This window comes from Phyllostomus hastatus, unplaced genomic scaffold, assembly GCF_019186645.2.
Source record: "Phyllostomus hastatus isolate PE091 unplaced genomic scaffold, TTU_PhHast_1.1 phas_scaffold_93, whole genome shotgun sequence".
Lineage (NCBI taxonomy): Eukaryota > Metazoa > Chordata > Mammalia > Chiroptera > Phyllostomidae > Phyllostomus > Phyllostomus hastatus.
Genome location: NW_025334042.1, coordinates 6,456,322 through 6,475,240, shown reverse-complemented (window position 1 = coordinate 6,475,240; position 18,919 = coordinate 6,456,322). Strand labels below are relative to the sequence as shown.

At 41.4% G+C, this 18,919-nt stretch overlaps 1 protein-coding gene across 2 annotated transcripts; it reads left to right on the top strand.

Moving 5' to 3' along the window:
* The first annotated feature begins 841 nt into the window (after positions 1-841).
* On the top strand, positions 842-17,411 carry SLC35E3 (solute carrier family 35 member E3). Of its 2 annotated transcripts, none has more exons than XM_045829918.1 (5): positions 842-1,448; positions 2,320-2,430; positions 6,228-6,386; positions 10,730-10,812; positions 14,651-17,411. In XM_045829918.1, the coding sequence occupies exons 1-5, from the start codon at positions 1,047-1,049 to the stop codon at positions 14,679-14,681; spliced, it is 786 nt and encodes a 261-aa protein (XP_045685874.1). In that variant the 5' UTR covers positions 842-1,046; the 3' UTR covers positions 14,682-17,411. The 2 variants fall into 2 exon arrangements, with proteins under 2 accessions (XP_045685874.1, XP_045685873.1); XM_045829917.1 differs by having other exon boundaries at positions 14,442-17,409.
* Positions 17,412-18,919: the final 1,508 nt, after the last annotated feature.

The window sequence follows — 18,919 nt, the reverse complement described above, 5'->3', positions numbered from 1 at the left end:
CCTTGCACAAAGCAGGTACTCAATATTTAAACAATATTTGCATCAAAGAGGAAATTAAAACTCTCAGACTACTTAGCAATTAAGGACAATGAGAATTACACTGTCTTCAGGACCATGGGCAAAGCTATTCTCAGGGAGGAAACTCACAGCTTTAAATCCTTTAAATAAACAAACTGAACATTGTATTCAAGAAATTAGGGGTAAAAGTCGGAAGGAAAAAAGTAATGAAAATCAGTAGAAGTGATCTTTGAAAAGCCCCATAAAATAGAAAAATTACTGGTAAGGCTAAGCAAGGAACAAAGACAGCCCAAATGCATAATGTTTAGAATATAAAGTGGTAAACAGATGAAATAAATTTAAAACATCATAGAACACTATGTCCCACTCTAACCAAGTATATTAGAACATTTAAGTAAAATGGACACTTCTAGAACAATAAAAGGTCAAACATCAATTCAAAAAGAAAATCTGAATAGTTTACTAACCATAAGTACATAAAAGTCCATCATTATTTCTACTCTTCTGTATGTTTGGAAGACTAAAAATGCTCAGTACCCCCCTCGTACGTAAAATTGACCAACAGTGTTTGCACAGCCCATTCCATCAGCTTGAGAGCAGCAGTCTAGTAAGTCGAGTAACAAAGGAAACGTCAAACATGAAAAGGGTCCCAGAAGGGCCCCGCCAAGGTAGAGGTTAGGCGACTAAGGGGAAGGGACCTAGGAAGTAGCTTTCCGCAGATAAAGCCCAATGCGCCTGCGCAGGATAAAGGCGGCTCTGCTACCAGCTGCTGGCGGAATCGCCGGCGCCCCGAGTCACGTGTCAGGAGGCGGGGCGCAAGGGACGCTGCCGCGTAGTCGCGGACTCAATGGGCGGTGGCAGAGCATGTGTACGCGGCTGTTACTCGCCTGGGACCCTCTGCTGCGACAGGAGCTGAAACTAGCCCTTGCGCCAACACCGCAGCAGAGGAGGAGGAGGAGGGCAAGGACGGCCGGAGACAGGTCGGGCGTCCCTCTCCGAAGCTGAACGGCCTTGTCCTCGTGCGGGTCATGGCATCGCTGGTAGACCGAGTGCGGGGCAATGGGCGCATCGCCGCCGGGCTTCTGGTCAACCTGCTGGTGTCCATCTGCATCGTGTTCCTCAACAAATGGATCTATGTGCACCATGGCTTCCCCAACATGAGCCTGACCCTGGTGCACTTTGTGGTTACCTGGCTGGGCTTGTTCCTCTGCCAGAAGCTGAACATCTTTGCCCCCAAAAGTCTGCCGCCTTCTAAGCTCCTCCTCCTGGCTCTCAGCTTCTGTGGCTTCGTGGTCTTCACCAATCTTTCTCTGCAGAACAACACCATAGGTACCTATCAGCTGGCCAAGGCCATGACCACGCCGGTGATCATAGTTATCCAGACCCTCTGCTACAAGAAAACCATTTCTATCAAAATACAGCTCACGCTGGTGAGTAGCTTCAGCTTCGCAAGACGCACCTCCCGGACCGTCTTTTTCACCGGGAAATTTGAATGTTTAACCTTGCTGCATACTCCTTCCCATCATCTTAAAATCCACACTTGTGTCACCTGTTAGCATGTGAACTTCAGGCTTATTTGGGGGATATGGAAAAAAACCACCCTGGCACTCCATTGGGTTCTTACCCCAAGAGTGTACTTGCGTGTTTTTAATAACTGCTGTTAGATAGCCTTTAATGCTGTGATCTGTAAGAAAAGAAAGCTATATTGGGTGGTGCAATTCAGTCTATCAGATTATCTGCAAAATCTCAAACTGAAAAAAGCCCGCCTCCCCCAGGGGAACCAAACTTGTAATATAAACTTTAAAGGTCTATGGTAAAATATGTTTCAGACTATGTCAGCAGTGACATTTTGTGGATGTTTCTGTATCTTTAAATATGAGGATATAAACAAATAATTTTAGCAGTTAATAACTTACAATATTAAAGATCCGAATGCTTTCATTATATGTTTGTATGTTGTTTAGCCACTAGTTTTGGGGTTCTTTTACTCCTGTGTCCATGTACGTGGTATTCATTTCTTGCAAAGTGTAGTGCATTGGCTCATTACTTTACCCCAAATTTTAAATGGAATTAATTCTATCTTAAATACAATTAAATGAGAATTAAATACTTATGTTCATTAAATGAACATAATTAGGACTATCATATTTAACTTTGAGGAAACAGGATTAACTGTTTTCAAATAGAAAAGAAGAAAAATTTATAGAGGTTCATTGTTTCCCAGTGATTTTTTTTAATTAACCCTGTAATGGCATACTCTTGAATTTAATCTGAACAACATTTACCTCTTTTTCTTTACAGATTCCTATAACTTTAGGTGTAATCCTAAATTCTTATTACGATGTGAAGTTTAATTTCCTTGGAATGGTGTTTGCCGCTCTTGGTGTTTTAGTTACATCCCTTTATCAAGTGGTTGGTAATTTTTTTTCTTTATTTGCCTTTTTAGCAGAGTTCATAAATTTTGAAGCTGTATCCCAAGGTTTAGAAAATACAGTATAGAGACAATAAACTGTTAGGAAGAAAACATAATTGACTAAATTGGCTGACTCAAGCTGAAGAGAAGAAAGGAGACAAACTTCATGCCCAGCAAATGCCTCCCTCCCTGTTCGTAAGTGTATAACACCCATGCTTAACAGTCTGAGTGTGGGGTGGTGTTATGATTTTTGGGGAAGTCTTCACAAAATGAGTAGTAAGACTTTTTACTTGAGAACTGAGTTCATTGGTTATGTTTGTCCTTTACTCTTCAATTATAACAGTATTGTGAAAGAGTGAGTACACTTTCAAAAATTTGGGTGGAAAAGGAATATTACAGATTTCTAAACCTTTACCTTAAAAAATATTCTGGTGTTACAACTTATACATTGGCTTTGAATACTATGTCTATATGAATATTTTATATTTGAATAAAATGGGTGTTTCACTTCTTGCACTAGCACAGTGCCTTGTCTATATAGCAGGCATTGATTAAAAATTTGTTCATGGATCCACTTACTTCATTACCATAAAATCTGGACAAGTATATATTTTGTGTTTTATATAGTTGGGAAAAGTAACTTGGTAGGGTACAATGAAACAGTATTTTCTCTATACTGAAAACCTTGGACTGAAAATTCTGGGTGTGCCTGCATGGGGAAATTAGAGTCCAAATGTGTAACCAATTTTACTTTTTTTGCTAACATCCACTGGTTGTAAACTGAGACTTTCTTGTTAAGTGTTAGGAGTTTAGTCATACAGCCTTAACATCTTAAACTTCATAATACTGGTCATTTTAGAAACATTGTTATGTGAAAATTCTGAGGTTGAAGACCTATTTTAGTGGCAGAGAAGCAGTCTAAAAAAGACAGTGGCACGAGAGGATGGAGCACTCACTCACTCTTGTCACTTGATTCCCAGACACTGTCCTTTACTGCAGAGAGTAATCGGAGGAAGCTCAGCTCTGAGCTTCAGGAAATTATATTTGGGTGTACTTCAGTGAATTTAAATTTTGTTACTAGTAAGTGAACATTCTTTTTTGCTAAATGAACTTTTTCTTTCCCAGTATGGATTAAATATTTATTAAATATAGCAAGAAATTTTATTTGTTGAACATGAGACTTTCTTGTATTCATTTTATATAATTTAAATTCAGAGTACTCATTGTTCATGCCAGTGTGACCATTTTTGTTCACACAAGTCTCAACACTGTTACAAATTAGAATCAAAGGATTCTATATCCCTCAGGTAAATATTTGAAATGATATTGACCAATGAATGATCATAGACTAGCAAACTCACAGAGTTCTCCATTATTAGCAAATGGTAAAAGTAATGTTACAAAATAGGTATATTCCACAAAAATTCGTTTTAAAAAAAGTTGTATTTCCCATTGGATGCAGGTATAATTTCTAAGTTATTTCTGCTGGGGCATTAAAAGGAGTTAAAAGATGAGTGATCAGGTATTAGAGTTAGTTGTAGAAAGAGTGTGGACTCATTCATTCAGTCAGCAGACATTTCTGCTTCATGCTCAGGCTTGAGGTTACAAAGAGGAAAAGCAGCTACAGTCCAGTAGTGCAAAAACACATGTAAACAGCTAATCATTAGCAGGATAGCTCAGGGTATAAGGAAGTTCTGTGGTACACCAGGGAGGAAGTGTCACCCTACCAGAGGGTGGTGAGATAAGCCTTCCTGAAAAAGTTAGCAATTTAAATTGAAGGACGCACATGAATTTGCTTAGCATAGAAATATAGCAGAGGTCTTTCTTTGCATTGGTGTATGCAGGATTTTCGGAGAACTTGATTTGTTTGGTGAGACTAGAGTGGCATTCTGGAAGGACAAGGCTTTGGGCTGGGTGAGACCAGATGGCAGAGTCTTAAACATCATGCTGGGGAAGTATGCTCTCCATCCTGCAGGCACCAGGAAAGGAGTGTAGACTTGGGTGGCAATGAAGAGTGAATGGGAGAGGGAAGAAAGGGTAACAGGCAGCGCAGTTAGGAAGCTCTCCGTGGTCCCAGGGGAAGACAGGAAGGCGCTGACCAAGGACAGAGGTAGTGAAGCAGGTAAGGAAAAACACTCCGGAAACCTATTGGAGAAAGAATTCATGGGATTTGACTAAATGTGGGAGTGAGAAAAGTAAGGAGTCTGATCCTTGAAGGAGATTTTATCAATCACTGGAACAACACAGGAGGAATTAATTTGGGATGGAAGTAATGAGCTTGATTTTGAACAAGTCCCTATAGATTATCTCAGTGAAGATGGCCAGTAGACTGTTAAAGATGTGAGTTTAAGGATGCTCGAGGAAAGAGGTCAGAGCTATCGACGTCAGCGGATAGTAAAAGAAATCAGTTACGAGGATAATGAGGAAGGCCGGATATCTGCCTTAAAAATAGTAAGCGAAGGAAGAGGTGAGCGAGGAAACAGTGCACACCAGAGGTCAAGTGCTCCCAAGGGAAATTGCAGATTGTGCAGAAATCTCCAGCAGGAGGAGGGTGGAGGGAGCCCTTCAGGTGGGACTCTCGGAGGTGATGGTGCCCTTTGGGGGAGCAGTTTCCTTAGAGGGGTGGTGGGCAGAAGCCAGGCTGCACTGCAGGAAGGGAAGGTGGAGGCCCTGTCTCACCACGACTCCAGGTGGTTCTGTGTCGGAGAAACGCAGCTGCCGGGGGAGGCCGCTAAAGGGGCAGAAGAGCAGGAGTACTCTCTGCATTCGTCTTGCTCACTGCAGTGCCCAAGGAGCCAGCAGCAGAAGAATCAATTCTTTGTCCTTCATATTGACAGAAGACCCTTGGTTAAGGCTGGTAGGAGCATGTGTCAGATTTCCTGCTCTTCTATTTCTGTCTTGGTGAATGTCTGTAGACTTGGAGTATGTGTAACAGGACACCCAGACCTACAGGAAAGAAAATTATGGAGGAGCAGTGATTCAAAGGCCTGGCTGTTCTTGCCAGATTTTATGCAAACAGTCCTATTGAGCTTTCTTTAAACAGACTGGTGAAGCATTTTGAGGGCTGATGGGATTGGAGGCTTTGAGGTATTGGTTTTACTAGATGATATAGTTGTTTAGGGTTTAACTATACAACTATAGTTGTATAGTTGTTTAGGGTGATCATCCGATTTGTTGAGGTGTATTGGTGGGAAATTACCCACAGAAAAGTCATCCATAAAGAGGAAAATTCCTTTTACCATTGACTGGGTTGTTTTAAGTGAATGAGAAGACCTCACATAACTTTCTAGCCACATACATTGGTAGCCACCTGGGACAACTGAGGTTCCTGTCAGTCTCTAACTAGGGTGCCCTGCCCCCCACCCAGTCTTTTGTGGGGGCGCATTTTTAGAAAGAAATGAAGTCTGACACAGCATCTGTGTTCCTCCTAATGATCGAAATTTCCATTCCTGCCATATTTTCCTGAGATCTCTTATGCTTGTGGGCTCATGTATGCATGGACTTCCTCCATTTACTAGGACCAAGAGGGAAGAATGGATTTTTTTTTCTCCGTCTTTATAACTCAGAAAACAACATATGATCAGGCATTGACTATATAAAACTTTTTTCATCCAAAGTGCTTAAAGAACATTTGTACATATTGTTGATATCTGAAATCCTGTAGAATAATTAGACATATCGGCTTCCCCCAGCCCTGGGCCCCACATTCCCACCTCTGTGGCTAGAATTGCATCATTCCTTTAGTAAGCAATGCTGTTTGTTGTCTGCCTAACTGGTTTCATCTCCTGATTTTCAGTGGGTAGGAGCCAAACAGCATGAATTGCAAGTTAACTCAATGCAGCTGCTGTACTACCAGGCTCCAATGTCATCCGCCATGCTGCTGGTCGCTGTGCCCTTCTTTGAGCCCCTGTTTGAAGAAGGAGGACTGTTTGGTCCCTGGTCAGTTTCTGCTCTGGTGAGTTCTAATTGTTTCAGTGTCAAGAAACAAAATAATATTAATCCCTCCATTATTAATGCAGTTTGAACTTGCAGAGCACTATTTCAGATCTAGTCTCACAGTTAATACTCATAATTAGCCTGTAAGGGAGGCAGGGTAAGGGTTATTTTTTTTTAGATAAGGAAACTGAGGCACAGAAAGGTTAAGGGACTCACCTAAAGTCAGGCAGGTAGTCAGTGGCAAAACCAGGCCTAAAATTCAGGTCTGCTGATGCCCAGTTACTGCTCCGACCATTCCAAGCTACAGCTCACAGATAATTTGGGCATTTATTTTTGCTTTACTTTTTTACAATAAAAATACAGGCTTACATGTTTTGTTTTGTTTTGGGGTTTATTTCCTTCTTTCTTCTTAAAGAAGTCCCATTAACATTTCTTGTAATGCTGGTTTGATGGTAATGAACTCCTTTAGTTTTTCTTCTGGGAAGCTCTTTACTTCTCCAGTTTTAAGTGAGAGCCTTGAAGGATAGAGTAATCTTTTTTTTTTAAGATTTTATTTCTTTATTTTTAGAGAGGGAAGGGAGGAAGAGAGAGAGAGAGAGAGAAACATCAATGTGTGGTTGCTGAGGGTCATGGCCTGTAACCCAGGCATGTACCCTGACTGGGAATCGAACCTGCAACACTTTGGTTCACAGCCCGTGCTCAATCCACTGAGCTACGCCAGCCAGGCGGATAGAGTAATCTTGATTGTAGCTCCTTGCTTTTCGTCACTTTGAAAATTGGGTGCCAATCTCTTCTGGCCTGTAGTGTTTCTGTTGAGAAATCAGCCAACAGTCTTATGGTAGCTCCCTTTTATAGGTAACTGTCTCTCCTGGTGCTCAATTTTGTTTTAATAATATAAATAGTACATGGTCATTGTAGAGATTTTGAACATACATAAAAATATAAAGAAAGTTAGCCCTGGCTGGCGTAGCTCAGTGGATTGAGCGCGGGCTGGGAACCAAAGTGTCCCAGGTTCGATTCCCAGCCAGGGTACATTCCTGGGTTGCAGGCCATAACCCCCAGCAACCGCACATTAATGTCTGTCTCTCTCTCTCTCTCTCTCTCTCTCTCTCTCTCTCTCTCTCTCCCCCTCTCTCCCTCTCTCTCCCCCCCTCCCATCCCTCCCTAAAAATAAATAAATAAAAAATCTTAAAAAAAATAAGAGTCCTTTAAAAAAAAAAAATATAAAGAAAGTGACGGCCTCCCAGAATCCTGCCAAACTAAGACAATCACCTTTATCATTTTTGTGATTCTTTCATGGATCTCTTTTTCAGATACACAGATCCATGCATGCATGTGGTTTGTATGTATGTGTAATTTTATTTACATGGAGTGTTATTGTAAATGCTGTTTTTATCATGGGTTCCTTTTCCCCAGCCCTCCTACTCCCACACATTTCCACATCTCGTTACCCCTTCCCTGCCCTTTAAAGTCAGTCATGTCAGCATTTTAGTGTTTGTTCTTCCATATTCTCTCCATGGTGCACATGCCCATATACCAACATAGATGACACACATGTGAATATAGACATAAGGTAAACGGTTGATTCTGTTAGAAAAATGGGATCATATCACATGATTTTCTGTATCTGGCTTTTCTCACTTAATATCTCATGAAAGTCTTTTTATGTCGTTCTTTTCAATGCCTGTATATGTAAATACTAGTTCTGGTTCTTGACCACTATGACCAGTGTTGCAATAAGCATTCTGTATGTGTGTCCTCATGAACCGGTACTTTTTTCTGTGAAGTAGAATCCTAAGAATGGAATTGCCAGACCAAAGGGCTATGTATTTGGGGGACATTTTAAGATACAAAGTGTAATCGCCAACATAGGGAAGGAATGTCTGCTTCCCGTAACTGTAACCTTTGGAACACAGTCAGTGGGGATGTCTTTTCTGTTGCTGGTAACTTATCAAATTTACATAGCTCTTGGTCTGTTCTAGGCACTGTTCTAAGTGCTTTGCAAATATTAACTTACTTAATCCCAATAACAGCTTCATTGTGTGGGTACATACTATTCTTCTCCCTGTACTTACTGACGAGGACAGGGAGAGTTAAGTAGCTGACTGAAGATCCCACCGCTAGCAGGCAGAGCTGGAGGTGGGACCCATGCATTCTGGCCGTGAGGTCCATATCCTCAAACACCCCACTGTGCTGCCTATGAACAGGTCGATAGCTGTTTCAAGTTCACATGCTTTGACATAAGCCTTTTTTTTCCAAAGTAGAAACCACTGGGCCAACTGTTAGATGATATTTCCTCTAATTTTACAAAAGTTATAGTTATCTTGGTTGTCCGGTTTTCAAACCATTGCAGCTTAGACGCCTTACTTAAATTGGAAAGGAAGAAGTTTTTTGTGATAGGACCCCTGACAGATTTGAAAAAGGTGAGCAGCAGAAAGCTCGTTAAAAAAAAATCGAAGAAACTTAGTGCCCAGCTATCTGAGGCCATTTAAATAAGGGAAAGTCCCTTTAATTTCCCTAGGGGGCATCATTGTCTCAAAGTAGAGCTTGTAATTGTATTTGTAATGCTAAGTCATCAAGAAATTGGTATGTAATATTCTGTGAACTCAAAATTAGTAATGATATATTTCTAGAAACAATTTAAATTTTTTTTAAATTTTTCTTTTATTTTTTATTTATTTTAGAGAGAGGAAGGGAGGGAGAGATGGAGGGAGAGATGGAGGGAGAGAAATACCGATGTGAAAGAGAAACATCGGTTGCCTCTCGTACACCCGAACCAGGGAGTGAACCCACAACCCAGGCCTGTGCCCGACCGGGAATAGAACCGGTGACCTTTCACTTTGCAGGACGATGCCCAACCAACTGAGCCACACTGTCCAGGGCTGGAAACAGTTTTTAAAAATCTTTAAGGAGCAAGTTTCTTTTCGTTGAACATTTAATGGGCCTGACTTTTATAAAACAAATGACATGTTACTCTTTTCACCTAAATAGGACACAACTCCAACTTGTAACTGCACTGATCCAAAAACCGATAAAACTCACATGGGACAGAAAGAATCTTGAAATGTGACTTACCGATCTCTTTGGAATTTAAACTTATCATTAATTCAGATCATAGCTAATATTTTATCTTAACTCTCACTTTAGAAGTAGAAAATGACATCATAACTTTTTAGATAATAATTGTGAGGTGGGTTTGAAGAGAGTGTGGCGTGTGTATACCGTGGTGCAGCCCACTTTGTCGCCCCTTCCTCGGCCAGGTCCTCTTGTTCACTGTCCGTGTGCCCACTCCGTGTTCTCACGCCTCCGTGCTTTGGCCCGTAGTTCCCTCTGCTTGGAATCCTGCCCCCTCCTTTTCCCTTAATGTTTACATTTGAAATCCAAAGACTTTTTTCACTATCCCAGCCCAAAATGACATGTCCTGCCTAGACATTCATACAGAACTTATTGTTTGTTTGCCTGTAAATGAAGGAGCTCATTTTCCTTTATTGCCTGAGCCAGAAATCGTGCATTGCACTCTCACTTTCGTGTGTTGAGAGGTAGTGTAACCGAGCGGGTTAGGAGCAGGGACTCCAGAACCAGATTGCTCGGTTTTAATCTCCGCCCTGCTGCTTCCTGGCTGTGTGATCTCGGGCAAGTCACTCTGCTTCACTGTGCTCTGTTTTCTCATCTGTAAAGTGGGATAGTATGTACTACCTCATGGTGCTTGTGAGGATTAAATAAAGTAATATATGGAAAGCTTTAGAACAATCCTTGGTACATAATAAGTACTATGGAAGTGTCAGCTGTGATTATCATGACTTTGATTACGTCTGTAAGTGGTATCTAAGCTCTTCGAGGGCAAGAACGTGTCGTGTTCCTCACGTGGCGTGGCCTGCTTTTGTAGATATCCAATGACTACGCATTGATTCAATTTAAATAAGAACAAATATGGGAAATTCAATAGAAGAAAGATCTTGAAGGATATACGCTAAGATATTAATAGTGGTGGGTGGTTGAGATTATAGGAAGTTCTTATATTCTGTTTGCTTATCTTTATTTTCTGATTTTTCTATAATGAACATGTGTTTTATTTAAAAAGTAGTTTTTCAGATAAATAAGAAAAGTAAAACTGGAAATGCACATTCAGAGGCAGGATATTATTGGGGAATTTTTCTTTGAGTTTTGTAGACAAAATTACATTTCAGAATATTATTTATTCTGCCCTTTACTCTCAAATTTTGTTGTCTTTCAAATTGATTCTTTTTAAAATCTTGTTCCTAATGGTTGATATTCGAGTTTTTAGAAATGCCTAATGAAATGTATTTGTACTTGATTGTACTGATTGAAGCTGCGTTAATGATTCTTTTGGTTCACTCGTAGTTCATGGTGCTGCTGTCTGGAGTAACAGCTTTCATGGTGAACTTGTCGATTTACTGGATCATTGGGAACACTTCACCAGTCACGTATCCTTTTCCTGATGGCTTACGAATGCATGCTCTTTCATATTTTCTAAAAGTCCATCACATCAATTCCTTGAGTCTCACAATTACTACTGCATGGCCTAAATTAAGTAGAGTGAGCTGTTTTTAATATTTAGTCATCTCATTCCACACTAGAGTCTATAAAAATTTGAAGAAATATGAACTCGGAAAGAATTAGCTTTTTATATCATGAACCGTTTTGAATTTTTTAAGTGATAGATGGTCATCTTCCTTATCAGAATGAACATAGAGAACCATTTCTTGCACATAGTGGGGTCTGATGAATATTTGTAGAGTGAATAATGGGATGGGTGCTTGGGTTGTCAGTCAGTTCTCAGTTATCTGTATTAATAGAGGTGTGGTTATCCACACAGCAGAAGATGATCAGACCTCTGAAATTGACCTAAGTGACCTCTGAATTTTAGGATGTTTTTGTACTTATGTGAAGGTGGGTGTGCCTGTTTTTTTCAGTATTACTTCACAAAATGAAGTCATACAATGAAGGCCTGAATCAAACTCAAGTGTCTGTTCTTAACATTCTGCTCATCATTCTGTTTCTCTTCTCATTTCACTTTGCTCCACTCTTAGGCAAATGCAGAGAATGGATTTCTGCAAATCAGAGAGGTAGTTCAGCAGTGTGATGTCATAGGGTTCTGATTTATACAAATGAGTGAACACTGATGTCATCAAAGGCTAAGAATGCAGCATATTTGACAACTATCAACAAATAACAATGATAATAGTTATTTTTACATAATAACACTTAATATTTATTTTGTGCCAGGCACTCTTTGAATCACCTGGTATATTAGGCATTTAATCCCCACAGCAGCTCTGCGAGGAACACTTTATTACTTTACTTTCCAGAGGAGGAAATGGAGGTGCAGAGAGTTTGAATAACTCAAGGTTGTGCAGCTGAGAAGGGTTGTATCCAGATTTCAAACCATGCAGTATGATCCCAAAACTTCTGCACCATGCTGCCAAGTCAGGGCATCCAAGTGTGTGCCCTTACTAACATTGATCCATTCAACAGACACTGAACACGCAATATAAACTGTTCATTGACTTAGTACTTACATATTGAATATCTGCTATATGTCAAACACTGGAGATCTAGTGAAATAGACAAAAATCTTTGCTCTCACAGGCTTAAACAGACTATAAACAAAAAAATAGATAATATACATATTAGCATTAGATAGTGTTAATTGCCAAGGAGAAAAAAATAAAGCAGGGAAGAGGATATGAAATGTTGGGGACAGAGTCGAAATTTTAGGGAGAGAAGGCAGGAAGTCCTCTCTGTAAGAAGACTTTTGAGTAAAAACCCGAAGAAAAAGAGGTTACTCCATGCAGATCGGGGTGGACGGCATTCCGGGTGGGCGAGGGAAGGGTGGGTGAGGGGCCCTGGGGGACTGCAGGGAGCCAGTGTGGTTGGAGCAGAGCACTGAGGGTGGGGCGCCATGGGCTCTTGAGTGCCGACAGGGGGCCGGCAGAGCAGAGCCCTCACTTAAGGGTGATTGATGACTCCGAGTGAGCAGGGAAACCATTGGAGTTTCGAGCAGAAAAATGGTGTGATTTTACTTAAGTCCTAATAAGGTCACTCGGTCTACTGTGTTAAGAGCTTTCCCAAATCCATGCAATTGACATTTTTGGCCAGACGATTCTTTGTTGCAGGGGCCTGTCCTGTACCTTGTAGTATATTCAGCAGCATCCCTGGCCTCCACCCATTAGATCCAGTAGCTCTCCCTTTCCCCAATCATGAAAACCAACAGTGTGTCTAGATCTTGCCCAGGTGGCAAAGTAAACCCTGTTTGAGAACCACTGGACTGAATGAGGCAAGGCAGGAAGGGAAACCGTCAAGAGGCCATTGTACTATTCTAATTTAGAAATAATGGTGATTTGGAACCAGGATGGTAGCAGCAGACATAGTGAGAAGGGATTGGATTCTGGATATATTTTCAAGTAGAGCCAACAGGTTTTTCTGACAAATTGGTTGTGGAGAATATGAGAGGGCAACTCAGATGGTTTTTGCCTGAGTACCTGGGAGAATGGAGTTGCCATCAGCGGGGGTGGGACAGCCCTGAGGCTGAGGTTTAGGGGTGGGGAGGAAGAGCACGTGCTCAGTTTTGGGTGACAAGTCTGAGAGCTCAGGGTCTCAGCTGGGGCAGTCCTGAGAGAATCAGTGGTGCGTAGGTATTGAAAGCAGAGAGACTGGTTGAAATAGCTAAGCGAACAAGTAGAAGAAAAGAGGCCCAAAGATTGAGTCCTGGGTCATTCAGTGTTTGGAGATCGGAGAGATGAGAGGAGCCAGGCAGAAGAGGCAGGAAAGCAGCAATCAGACAGAAAGGAAGGAGAGTGGCGCAGGAGCCGAATGTGGGGGAATACCACTGCCAGGCCAGGTGCGAGAAGACTGGTCATGGATGAAGGGGTTTCACAAGGTGGGGGTGCTGGTGGTTTTGACAGGAGGTTTCAAAGTGTTGAAGTGAAAGTTTAACTGGAATGGTAGAAATTTAAAGAGAATTGTACGTACCAAGTATAGACCGCTCCTTTTCTAGAATTTCTTTACATGTGCCTTCCCTCTGGTGTAAATATCTTTAACACATCATGAGCTACTTGAAAGAGGCTGAGGAGTAAAGAAGTGCCGGAGTGTTAGAGCCAGTGCACTTGAAGATAGCTCACAATTGAAAATAAAGCACTTTTGGTTATGGTTCTATTGAACATCCTTGGGAAGATCCTCTGTCTCTCAGGAAATGACCTCCGTCAGGTCAGCCAAGCTCAGGGCCCCCTGTACAGGGCCCGCGCTTTCCTGCCCAGAAGGCTCTTCCAGGCTGCGCAGTCGGCCTCAGAGCCGAGGAAAGAGCCCAGGCTTTGCATCAGGCAGATCCAGGTGCGCATGCCCACTCTGCCTCCCTACCTGTGAGCTCGGCCCCGACTCTCATCAGTTATGAAATGGGGGAAATAGTACCTACGATGTTGGTTGTTACGAGTGTTTGAGAGAATATGTGTCAAGCACCTGGCAGATGTTTATTAGGCGTAAATACTGGTATTGATAACTATTATTAGAGCTGATACACGTGGTGCTTAGTGCCTGGCGTGTCATTGGTGCACACTATTACTTTCTCCCCCTTCCTCCTTCCCTCCTAAATGTAAGCATACTGGGTGTGCTTACCTTGAGTCAGCTCTCTGGTGCCTTACACATCTCACCTCACTTGCCAAGGGGAGTTATTATTAGAATTGGCAGTCTAAAACAGAACCATACATTGCTGTGCAAAGTATCTTCCCTGTACCTCCCTCTGAACTCCTTTCCCTGCCTTATATTGTAGCGCCTTTCCTCTTCTTTGGAGAGACCAGTGGGGAGACTTGAAGCAGTCTCCTGTCACTTATTACTTGCTAAAACCTACCTGTGGAAAGTGGGATTGACCCAGCGCTTCACTGAAGTTCCTGTTGTTCTTTACGTTGGGGGAGGAGACCCTGCCTTCAGTCAGTGCGTCATGCAGCTCTTTCCAGCCCCGGGGAGCCATGGCTGTGTGTGTGCGTGCGCGCGCATGCATTGTGAGTATGAATGTAACATCTGACTTGTTACTCCTTTTTATCCTTATCCAAAACATCAGCTATAACATGTTCGGACACTTCAAGTTCTGCATTACTCTGTTCGGCGGCTATGTTTTATTTAAGGACCCACTGTCAGTTAACCAGGGTCTTGGCATGTTGTGTACATTATTCGGCATTCTCGCCTATACCCATTTTAAACTCAGTGAACAGGAAGGAAGTAAAAGTAAATTGGTACAACGACCTTAACTGGGTTTTTTGTGGAGAAAAGAAAGTCACCCCAAGAAGATTATGAAATGTGAAATGTACAAGATGCTTTCAAAGAAGGAAAAAAATTACATTGCAAAATTCATTGAATGATGGTTTACAAGAAGTAACACAAAGGAAATTTTATTTATAAATAATGACTTTTTTAGTGTACCTTTTTTTCAAAAACTTAATTCATGCTTCTTTTCAAAGATGATGATGGTATGAATTATATAGGATGGTTTGTTTATACCAAATGAAGTACATAAAATTAAAGTTCCATAGTAGTGACAAAGGACTTCATATCACTGAACTACAAATGTGTCAAGGCTTTAAGTGTTCAGACTGTTCAAAGAAGGATGCAGAAGATTCCTCTACCTACTGGTAGGTGGTCCTCAGTGTGAACTCTATTATGATTTCAGCCAGCGTTCAAGTCAGAATTTAAATCTAGCATTTCTATCTTAGTTGGTTTAGTAAAACTTTCTGCTTATTTCATTTCAAGAAAGTGAAATATAATTTATAAAAAGCAAAGTGTAGTACAAAAGACCATAAAACAAAATTTAATTCCAAAAGTAACGTTCTCCTAATGGAAAATTGACGTCAGAAATGATGCAGCCCCGACTGGTGTGGTTCAGTGGGTGGGGTGACTGGGACGTCCCACACACTGGAAGGTTGCAGGCTTGATTCCCAGTCAGGACACATGCCAGCTGGGGGCGTGCGAGAGGCATGATCCATGTTTCTCTCCCGTTCTTTTTCCCTCCTTTCCCCTCTCTCAAAAAATAAAGAAAAATAAAATCTTTTAAGATTTTTCTATAAAAAAAGAAGTTTTATGTTATCCAAAAAAGCTAAGTTTTTAGGAGACTCTCAGTGAATTCTAGAAACTACATTTACTTAAAAAACAAATTAACTCCACATTCAAATGTCCCAAAGGAAAGACTATAGATGAAATAAGGTTTCTCATTATCTTGGTAACTGTTCTCCTGGCCTCTTTGAGCCCATGCTGGTAATTTCTAGTTCCCCATCTCTGCTCTTACTCCCACTGCCCACCCCTGCCCCATTTGAGGCATCCGTGGAGCCTTCTCTGGCGCTGAGGACTTGGAGTGAACTGTGTCCAGCTGCCCTAAGGTGGCTGAGGAAAATTCTTACACAACAAGTCAGGGCAAATGTTGTCCAAACACGGAGCAGAAACTTGGTGAAAATGTTAGGAAAGATTTGAAAGAGAAGTAGAAAAATGGTTAATAATTAACTATTTCTATGAATTTTGAAAGGAATAATTTTTTTTAAGTTAGGGTATAGGGGGAACACATGAGTCCCACCTAAGGAAATAAATAGTACCACATACTTAATTGCAAAATTTATTTCTGCCTTCCAACTTCTTGACATTAGAGCTTCAAAATCAGTTGTCAATAACCTCTCATAAATTAGATGAACCCTCTTGTAATAAATAATTCTTTTTCTAAAATTATTTTTAAACTTTAAATGAGAAAACAACTTTTAAGAGGATGAAGAGCCATGTGGATTTTGTAGGATTTTTTCCCTGACCTATTTGAAATGAAAGCCTCCAAGAAAATCTATTTTGACAGTATTTTGTATTGGTCACTCTGTTGTATGATTAATATATGTCATTTTCTATTTGTGTTTTAAATATTCTTTGGTTCTTCTCAGTTTCCAAAAGTATATTTTGTTGTGCTAAGAAGTACAAGATGATTTATTTGTCTTACAGATGGGCCTCAGGCATTGTTTGTCTACAGCATTCTGTGTGTGTGTCTAAATGAACATGTAATTATTTCCCCAAAGCTGGAGAAAAGTATTTCAACACAGTGAGAATTATGTGACTTCTGTGCGCCAACAGCTGAGTTAATTTGTGCCATGTACAAATGCTCATTGACTATAAATACCACTTGGGGGGTGGGTTAGAATAAGGGACTGATATCAGTAGGAAGGCAGTGAGAAAGTTGGAACAAGACAGGGTGGGATACATACATATATATACATGTATGTATGTGAATAAAATACGTGCTGCTGGAACTAGAGGCTGACAAACCTACTTGGCCCTGAAGACAGCTTCCCAGGGAAAAGGAAATTCCTGGAGGAGAACGTGCCAGATGACCGGGACCTGCCACAGCGACCAGCCCGGTGCCTGGAGGAGCTGCACTTGCTGCAGGAGGAGCTGCACTCGTTTTTCACCCAATGTTAAATGACTGGACTTCAGTGTTTACCTGTTACAAATAAAGAGACCCTGATGTTTTTACTTCCGTACTGTGTGGGGACCAGTGGAAGAACGGTAGCATCTCTGTGTACGTGCAGTGGGAAACGCTGGCCTGTCTAGCTCCTAAATATGTGGAATCCAGTGAAACAAAATCCTGGTTTCCTTTTTAAAATATCAGAAAAATGAAATCTCTCTCTGAAATGAACCAAGCTTTCTTCTGTTTCATTTTTTAAAATACTGTTTCAACATCGCTGTATGTAAGTTATTAGTCACCTTTGTAAAAAAATTTAAGAGCAGCAGCATTAATCCATCATGCCACATGGACCCCAGTGGTGAGTAGTCGGGGGAACGAGTGTGCAGGATGGTCAGACGCGAAAGTCTAATAAAGAGCATGGAGGTCAGGTGTATTAGAAGTATCCTGTTCTGCATTTCTGTTTCCAGACTGGAACTGGGTTATGCTTGCTAACAATAGGAATGCAGTAATTTCACTCACCAGCAGAGGCTTACTGTATGTGTATTACGTGCCAGGTGCTGTGCTAGGCACTGTGCCAAGACAATCCTGTGTTTCCGAGAGACATCTGTCTAACAGAAAAGATAGACATTTTTTAAAGATTTTATTTGTTTATTTTTAGAGAGGGAAGGGAGGGAGAAAGAGAGAGAGAAACATCCATGTGCGGTTGCTGGGGGTCATGGCCTGCAACCCAGGCATGTACCCTGACTGGGAATCGAACCTGCGACACTTTGGTTCGCAGCCCATGCTCGATCCACTGAGCTACGCCAGCCAGGAGATAGACATTAATTAAATAAAAACAAAGTAAGTTTATTATGCTAAAAGGAACATGGTTGCCTGCAAACCAAATTCAATTCTCAAGGCACATGCTTGGGTTGTGGGCCAGGGAGAGGGTGTGCGAGAGGCAACCACACATTGATGTTTCTCTCCCTCTCTCCTTCCCCTCTCTCTAAAAATGAATAAATAAAATATAAAATAAGGGAACATGGTTATCTGGAGCACATAACCAAATACTCTGGCCCAGTGCTGGCCGTCAGTGAAGGTGTCTATCAGGAAAGGATGGTTGGGCTGAAATCTGATGAAAGCGTGGAAGTGAGCTAAGCAAAAGGAGGGGATTGCATTTCTGGTAAAAAGGAGTAGCATATACAAAGGCCCATTGGTTGGAGGAATTACTAGTGTAAATAATGCAAAAAGAATGGATATAGGGGACAGGGAGATAGGGTATGGCATGAGCCAGGAAAAGCAGACTGGCTTTGGACCATAGACCATCCTGTCGGCTATGTTAGAAATCTAGGAAGAGCAAGAGGGTGTGTGGTGAGCAATGTCACAGTCAACCCCAGTGTTTTGAAACAAATGGAGGAGAACCAGATGGGTGCCAGGAGACCAGCTGGGAAATGACTGTAGTGAGATATGATTTTTTGGAAGGCTGGTGGTGTGACAGAAGAAGTGGTACATTGAAGAGAATTTAGTAGATGGACTCCATCGGACTTGAAAGGGACTGGAAATGAAAGGCACAGGAGACAGGGTGAAGTCAACGATCACGTGTCTGGGTTGTACAGCATGATAGAGAATGATGCCATTCTCTCTGGAAACACAAGGGAGAAGGAAGATGAGTTCATACATAGCCATCTTGATTTGAGGCATCCAATTAAAGACGTTCACCAAACAACCGTACAAGTCTAGGAGTTAGGAAACTTGACTTAGAGTGGAGATAAAACTTGGGGAATTACTGGAGTGTACTCAATAAGGATGGAAACAGACCAGGATGAGCTTGGTATAAAGCAAAAAGACAGTCTATTGTATAACAACCTGGAGGAGCTCCAGCATATACTGGTAGAGGAAGATAATTCTGCAAAAAGGGTAGGAGAAAAATGAGGATGATGATATTGGAAGCAAGAGTGGACAAATGTGATAATATTGTCGAGAGACCATAGTAGATGGACAGAAAAATAGCCATTGTATTGACAGTTTACTGTTGACCTTAGTACAGCGAAAAGCGCATTCGAGTGGGTTGAGTTGTCTGCGTGAGAGGTGGGCCGCGGCATCCAAGAGTATAGACACTTCTGGTGCTAATG

Coding starts and splice junctions, on each gene's coding strand:
- SLC35E3 (XM_045829917.1), top strand. CDS start 1,047: ATGGCATCGCTGGTAGACCGAGTGCGGGGCAATGGGCGCATCGCCGCC. Junction 2,431..6,227: donor TTACATCCCTTTATCAAGTG/GTTGGTAATTTT, acceptor CCTGATTTTCAG/TGGGTAGGAGCCAAACAGCA. Junction 6,387..10,729: donor CCTGGTCAGTTTCTGCTCTG/GTGAGTTCTAAT, acceptor GTTCACTCGTAG/TTCATGGTGCTGCTGTCTGG.